The sequence below is a fragment of the Momordica charantia genome (genome assembly GCF_013281855.1).
Source record: "Momordica charantia cultivar OHB3-1 chromosome 10 unlocalized genomic scaffold, Mcharantia_2.0 BLBB01000010.1, whole genome shotgun sequence".
NCBI lineage: Eukaryota > Viridiplantae > Streptophyta > Magnoliopsida > Cucurbitales > Cucurbitaceae > Momordica > Momordica charantia.
In genome coordinates this window covers 21,066,607-21,074,567 of record NW_028275158.1, presented here as the reverse complement: position 1 = coordinate 21,074,567, position 7,961 = coordinate 21,066,607, and the positions used below count along the sequence as shown (strand labels likewise).

At 34.3% G+C, this 7,961-nt stretch overlaps 1 protein-coding gene across 1 annotated transcript; it reads right to left on the bottom strand.

Annotated features, from left to right (window-relative positions):
* Positions 1-2,095: 2,095 nt before the first annotated feature.
* On the bottom strand, positions 2,096-5,396 carry NPSN11 (Putative plant snare 11). The gene is made up of 7 exons (XM_088128334.1): positions 4,648-5,396; positions 4,376-4,468; positions 3,626-3,719; positions 3,472-3,509; positions 3,078-3,166; positions 2,746-2,825; positions 2,096-2,638 (listed from the first exon to the last, which is right to left on the bottom strand). The coding sequence occupies exons 1-7, from the start codon at positions 4,722-4,724 to the stop codon at positions 2,324-2,326; spliced, it is 786 nt and encodes a 261-aa protein (XP_087984460.1). The 5' UTR covers positions 4,725-5,396; the 3' UTR covers positions 2,096-2,323.
* Between the last annotated feature and the right edge of the window lie 2,565 nt (positions 5,397-7,961).

The following is a 7,961-nucleotide window of genomic DNA, read 5'->3' as shown; positions in this document are numbered from 1 at the left end:
CTGCTCGTCGTCATGTGTGGTGCTTGGCATGAATTTCGACTGTTTCTTTTTTCTGGAGGGAGCGTAATGTTAGAGTTCATGCGGGTGGGGATGGTCGGTCGCCTTCTGTCCTTTTACGCGCATTGAAAGTTGAGGTCTATTATCGTTGTACTACCTGGCTTGAGAGCTGAGTGCCCCTTTAGTTGGGAGGTATGGTCTGGCATAATTGCTTGGGCTGATTCTTTTCACCGGGTTTCATATTGGTCTACTGAGCTTGTTTGGGTTTGTCTTATTAGTGCCGAGAAGTCTGCTCGTCATCGTGTGTAATGCTTGGCATGGACTTCGACGGTTTCTTTTATCTCGAGGGAGCGTAATGTTAGAGTTCATGTGGATGGGGTGGGTCAGTCGCATTATGTCTTGAAAGCTGAGGTCTATTATCGTTGTACTATCTGGCCTGTTTGAGTTTGATCTTATGTTTATCTCCGCCTGGGATTTATTTTCTTGATTTACTTTACTTTATTCTTTGTCTTGTGTTTGCCCTTTGGGTGTCGTGGGATCCTCCATTTTTTTTAGTATATTTACCTTTGCAAATAATATATATATATATATATATATATAATAATTTAATATAATTTGTATTGTTTTTATTAATTCAATATTTTTTTATATTAGTTTTTGTATGTTATTTGGCAGAATTCATATTAATATAAGATTTTTTAATAAATAATTAATACTAAATATAACATTCCTTTCTAATTTTAATATTTTTTCAAAAATAAAAATATATAATTAATGTTATCTGATATAAATTTCTTTCGGTTAAAAAACACATTTGGTCCATGAACTTTGGTGAAGGTAACGATTTAGTTCCTGAACTTTCAAAAGTCTTGATTTGGTCCCTGTACTTTTAAATTGATAACAATTTAGTCCCTACTTTTAAAATTGGGTTAGATTTAACAGAAATTTGACATAGCATATCCATGTGTATAAATAATGTCCAAGTGTGCAATTGGTTTAATTTTGGATCGGTTCAAATTCGAACTGGTTTAAAAATTAAAAAACAATAATTATAAAAGAAAAATAACATAGGGACTGGAGAAACATTTTTCTTTTATAATTATTGTTTTTTTTTAATCTTAAACCGGTTCGACTTTGAACCGACCCAAAATTGAACCAATTGCACATTTGGATATTATTTGTACTCATGGATATGACATGTCAAATTTCTGTTAAATCTAACTCAATTTTAAAAGTATGGACTAAATTGTTATCAATTTAAAAGTACAGGAACCAAATCAAGACTTTTGAAAGTTCAGGAACTAAATCGTTTTTTAACCATTTCTTTTTTATAATATTAAATTATACTTTATATAAGAAGAAAATATCAAATGTATGTCCGTTTCTTAAGCAAAACAACAAAGAGAGTCAATCACAACTTTCGAATTGATTCAAGTCTCTTTCGAATTGATTCAAGTCTTGGAAGCTCGGCAAGTGGAAGACGAGTCGAGCTACTTTCTACCTTTGGAAAACTTTCGACAAGTACGAACCGACCTTGAAGAGTACCTGCAAGCACAAAGTCGATGAGGATGTTCTCCAACAACACGTTGCATTTCCCCGGCGGTCCTTTTGACAAGTACGAACCGACCTTGAAGAGCACTAGCAGGCGCGAAGTTGACAAGGATGTTCTCCAACAACACGTTGCATTTTCGGGCAGTTGGAGAGTCGTTGGAATGTTGTCGGGAGCTCACCTCTAAAGATAGAAATCCTCACCTCCCACGCAAGGTATACAAAACTATTTCTCTTTAGAGAGATAGATCGAACTATGTACTGACTAGAGCATCGATGTGCTTAACTTTGTTTTGCAGGTACTTCAGACTTCGATACACTTCATCCCAACTTTACATTGAATTGAGATATTATATAATTTAATTGAGGTTTATTTTATATGTAAATATAATATAGTGTTGTTCGATGCATATTTCTCGGTTGGTAATGTCGTTTTGGGGCAGGGTGTGTTAGATTTTAGGCCGAAACATAAAAACAAAGATAAAAATAGCAGAGTAGACGACAACAACAACAAAATAGTAATAGTAATAGTAACAAAGACTCCCAAACATGAAAGCAAAATCATATTATACAAAAAAACAAGACAAGACAACAAGACATACATAAACATTAATAAAATCTCAACAACATATGACAGGACATGCAGGAACCCTTCCTTCATTCAGCCTACAACAAACAATTTTGATTCATCACAAAGTTAGCTAATTGCCAAATGGGGCAGTGAAGTGAGTTTCAGTTCAAGAGATGAGATGGATGACGATGCTCCCGTTTCCGCTTCTTAACTCGAATACCATAGCAGTCTTCGGCTCTGGGCGGGCGGTGCCAACCCGGGAATGTCCCGAATGTCCTTGTTGTTTGGATTCACAAGCTTGACAATGATAATGGCAACGACACCGACGACAATGAGGAAGAGGAGGGCCATTATACACTTATCAGTTGCAATTTGTCTCCCTAATTCCTTCACCAGTTTTGAGGCTTTTTTGAGCGAGAAGTGTATCGAGTCGAGCTCGTTCACTATCCTGCTCATTTGCTCCGTCTGCGCCTTCAGAGCTGCTGCTGTCTCCGTTCCCACGTTCACCGTCTCTTGAACTACCTATTCCATACATACAACCACCACAGATCATTTTAGTTTGGAGTTCATTGTGATCTAAAATCTAATGGAAAAAAATAGAAATCTGAACTTCCAAAAGACAAACCAACCTTTTTTGACCTCTCAATTGCTTCATCAGTCTCATCCATCATCCTGTTTCCACTGTCAATCAATTGTTGATTTGTCATATCTGCAAAAGCATATAGCCTATGCATTAGTAATTTCATATTCAACATTATTTGAACCAATATCGAACCCACATCGGTTCAAGAAAAATTTAGATCCAATGCAGAAACGAAACCGACCAAACATATAGACCAAAATTTTTGGCTTTTTTCCCAGTGTAGTATTTCAACTCATAGTCACATTTGTTATTACAGCAATAAGCTCCAAGAATGCTTTAAATCATGAACTAAAAGTAACATAGACAGAATATGCATACTTGAAGCTAGCAACACATTTTCTTCCCCATAACCTTCAGCAGGTCCATCAAATAGATCGATACGCTTGTTTTCGAGATTGCTTGCATATCTGTATCATCACCATCAACAGCCATTGTTAAACAGAGATTTCGATCTCATGTGTAATGTAACAATACTAAGTCAAAAGCAATACTTTTCAACTGTATTAAGTGGGATAAGTAAGAAGAACAGAGAAATTATTGATTAACATGAAGAAGAAGAGAGATGTTTGGTAAACAAAGCGAAAAATGAAGAAATTATTTTAATCACAAGGCGATACACGATTAAGAAGCAAGTGACTCTACTGGATACATTTTGATGATCATGAAATTAGCTCACTTTCAAAGGTAACAAAAAATTAAAGCTGATACTTACTGCTTCTTAAGAGCAACATATGAGTTCAACTCTTTGATCTGCATAAGTAATAAAATTTATTTAATAACACTGCACTACTACAACAGAATATAAAGAACATTTCTGAATTATTAATAGAAATTCCTTTACAGAGAATTCATAGTTAAAATCCCACCATAGACTGCTTTTTCTCATTCAGCATTTTATTGGTGACTGAATTATTCCTGCTTTCCACAGCCTTCACTTCTCTGTCAAACTCTTTAATAAGACTGTAAAGGCAACAAACACAAAGTTTTCACCAAAAGCAACAGGAACAAGACAAAGGAGCTAAATCTTTAATGATATGCAACCATCAATCAAGCTTAAAAGGAAATTTAATTAAATAAATGGTAGTGATGATACAGGTGAATTGTTTAAGAGCATATCGTTGACTGAAAAGCCCAGAAACCTTAAGAAACATGAATGTACAGCCTGCATAAATCTATAGTTCAAGCTTCTTAAACTTTTCCTTGTGTTCTATACATGAATGACAAGTACTGTTAACTAAGAAAAAGATGCATTCACTTTCATAAGTAGCTATCAATATTCTAAACGAAAAAGCGACCTCTCAAAGCTTTCTCTCTTACAGAAGCGGGGCGGTACGGGGCCAAAGAGCTATATATCTTTGAGAATGAGGCAAACTAATATTATTTTAATCTAATTATCATTCTCCTAAGCCTCTAGTGTTCCAAAAGAGACATAGATTACAAAGCTAAAAGTTTGAACCTTGCCTCGAGGCTCGCCTCGAGGTTTCGGGAAATTTTCTTCACCCAATCACTGCCCAGAAGATGTGAAGAGATTAGAACTCAGAAGAGCACCTTGTCCATATAGAACTTGCCCAGACACCATGGAAAGTACACAACACAAAGAATAAGATGTGGAATACCTCTTGCATTCTCGCATTTTATCAGTCAACTCTTCCAATTGTCTACTCTGCCTGTTCGAGTCCTTGATCTTCTCCAACTTCTGAAATCCATTTCTGTAGATATAACAAAAACAATGCCAAACAAGAGGTTTAAGCTCATAAAACAAGCTAAAAAACGATTCTAATCATAACCCATCATTTCAAAAACATCAACGAGACACAATGCTTCAGTTTTAGAACACGGTTTCCTCAGAAAAAAAAAAAAAAAGGTGAGAAAACCGAAGAATCCTTACGACAAAGCTCGGAAGATGTCGTTGATTTGCCCCTCGATTTCCCCAAGCTCTTCGCTGATTGAAGATAAGGAATCCATCTCCGAATTCAAAACCCCCCAAGAAACAAAACGCACAGATTCTCGTCCTCCTCAGAGATTAGGGCACATCACAAGCATTAAAGTTGCTAAAATCTTCAAAAATTCCTCGAGATCTTAAGCCCCCGCCTCGTGAAATTCCCAGAATCCGATTTATCAGACAATGCCAATGCGAGCCGAGAATCACAAACGATTTCGATCAGATCATCACCATCTCCCACACATTCATCGTCTCTCCAAAACCCCCAATTGAAAAAACGAATCCAAAACTCTGCGAGAACAGATCCAAACAACCAGCTACGGAAGAACCCAGAAAAGTTAAATCCGAATTCAGCAAGATCTGGACAATGCAGGCGAAGATGGCGATCTAAGAGCCCAAAAACCAAGTCCTTTCAGATTCTGCCCCCAATATAGAACACATAAAAACAGCTCCCCCTCGTGATTTACAGAGAAATCTCCATTCCTGTACAGAAAAAAAGCTTGAATTTGATCTGTTTTGTGTTTTCTAAAATCTAGAAATGAATAATATAAAATGGGTTTCTTTTTTTTTTTTGGGTATAATTTGTTTTTGTTTTTGTTTTTTTTTTGGAGTTGAAACTTGAAAGGTCTTGGGTTTACAGAAGGGGGGGCGAAGGGGAGCGGGGTTTGGGTTTTGGCTCTCGAAAAACAGAGGCGATGAAGTTTTGATTTTTTTTTATATTTTTATATAAAAATTTAAATCTTTTTTTTTTCGGTCCGGTAATTTTGGGCCGATAATTGAGTGGCTGTTTTGCTGGGAGTCAGAGATTGAGAACCAATCGCGCTAGGCGACGCGTAGCTCCACGCGTTTGCCTTTTTCATTTTTTAAAGTCAAAATTGACATTTCCTTCTTTTATTAGTTCTTAATAATAATTTTGAATATGGCCAAGGGAAGAAAGATGTTCCAGTAAAATCAAAGTTTTAAATATCGATGTGATAGAAATGCCGAGATCTCAATTTTATGAAAATATTGATAAAATGTCAATGTTGATGTCGATAGATATTTCTGGAAAAGTTATAAAATGAAAAAGTCGTAAAAATTATTTAAGTTAACCATTTTAGTATTTTTAAATAAATTAAATAGAATAATATTAATATTATGTCTATATTAGTGATATTTTGTTAATATTTTTCGTATTTTGTCATTTTTTATAATATTATGGAAATGTCGATTTATCTTTACTATTATGTATAACCTATAGATACATGGAAGTATCAATGTTTCGACATACCATCAATAAAACATATTTTACCATCTTTAAGATTTGATTTGATTTTTCCAAGAACTTAGAAAAAGAAAATTGAAAATTTGAACCTTAAATTATAAGTTCAATGCTTATAAGTTCCTTAATTTTAAAATGTTTTTTAAGAATTAATTTTAAAAGACTTATTAAAAGAAACATTTAAATTTTTACTAAAAATTTTCAACAAATGGAGTGCAGAGATTTAATCTTCCACTCTAGGGAAAGTGATATATCTTATTTTTAAAGTTATATCTCAATTCACTTTTTTAAATTTAAAAACCTATTAGACAAACTATTGAAAGTTCAACAACCTGTTCGATCTCAAAAAATTAAATACTAAAATTTCAATGAGAGACTCATTCACCGAGAACTTTATTACTCCTTTATGTCTCCATCTCTCGAGTCGAGCTCAATCTCTAACAGGTAGCAGGTACTGTTTGGTCTGGAGTGTATTTCTGTAAGGATGAAACTCTGTTTGCCAACATTATAACAAAATGGAAAAAATAACCTCAAGATCAAAAGAGCTCTTTTTCTTTTCTTTTCCTTTGGCTTTCCCCTAGGAAGCAACAACTATAAGAACAAAAATACAGTCATTGCTTTCAGAATAGAAAACTTCAAGATAACCCAATACCTACCCCAAATGTTGCCCTATGCTTTCAGCAATTGACCCTTATAATTCAATAGGTTAAAACATATATCATCCATTAAAAAGTTGAAAATTCGAATCATCACCTCTACATATTATTGAACCCGAAAAAAAAAACCCATAAAATATGGGTCGGTATGTGTTATTTGGGACAATAAGAGATAACTGAGGATCGATATCAGCACATTCATTTATCACCCACTCATGTTATTTTGTTACTGATAAATGATACCAATCTAGATTGTACTCTTTTTAGAACAACAATCACGTAGTTAACCAGTATTTACAGCAATTTAACCTAAAAGTAGGAACAGATGATTGAACCTCCGACCTCTATAGAATAAGTAAAATGTGTTGATCTATGCTCATATATATTGACATAGTCTAGAGTCGACCAAACAACAAGAGATTTAGATGTTAAAATTATTCAATATTTAGATGATGGCATCGTTTGTTGCTGATGTGGCATATTCATCAACTAAACTGCTGACATGTGGAAAAAGATGGATGCTGTGGTGACATGAGAAACTCAATAGTCAAGATTTGGAGTGACGTGGAAAAATAGACTAATAAAATATTGACACGTGGTAGCTGAGATACCCAATTAGCCCACGAGCCACAAGGTGCACATGAGATTGTGAACGTGGCGCGTGGTTCTCACTCGTTCCCACGTGCATGTGGGTATCGCCTTTCTGTACAAAAAAATTCAATTTTTTCATCTCACATTTCTATCAGCAAAAGTCTTCCTTTTTTTTCTTCTCTTTTTTCTAAATCTTATCATTTGGAAAAACAAAACATACATTTTTACATTTTCTAAACTTTAAATAAAGTGATCCATTTTGCATAATTGGCATCTCCGACTAAGGATAGTCGGGAGTTCAAACTCTCATATTTCTAATTTATTGTATTAAAAATATATATATATTCATTTTAATTTTATAACATAAATATACTTTTTTAAATTAAAATTACCATTCTCAGAGGTAGACTTGGATATTCTCCACAATCCCACCCTATTAAAATCTTTATTGCCCACCACGAAATCTAACCGGTTCGACATTAAATAAGGTATATCAACAGTAGTATCGAGGGATGAATTGGAAAAAAAGATATTTGTGAGAGCTTTATTTTTCAATTTCAAATGATTAGGGTCTTTTGTTAAAGTGTAGAAACACTTTTAAGAAATAGATTTGATGTTCAATCTTGAACTTTTATATAGATGGCTAAAAATTTACTCCCAACCCTTAAAAAGAAAGGGAAAAAAAGTTTAAATTTTTCCAAATTAGCACAAGCCCTCACGTGTAGATGCTCATGGTCTATTTTCACAAATCT

Bases quoted from the DNA above. Each gene is read 5' to 3' on its own strand.
- NPSN11 (XM_088128334.1), bottom strand. From the start codon at position 4,724: ATGGATTCCTTATCTTCAATCAGCGAAGAGCTTGGGGAAATCGAGGGG. The intron at 4,469-4,647 runs GTAAGGATTCTT...TTATATCTACAG, and splicing joins GACATCTTCCGAGCTTTGTC to AAATGGATTTCAGAAGTTGG. The intron at 3,167-3,471 runs GTAAGTATCAGC...GTGATGATACAG, and splicing joins TATGTTGCTCTTAAGAAGCA to ATATGCAAGCAATCTCGAAA.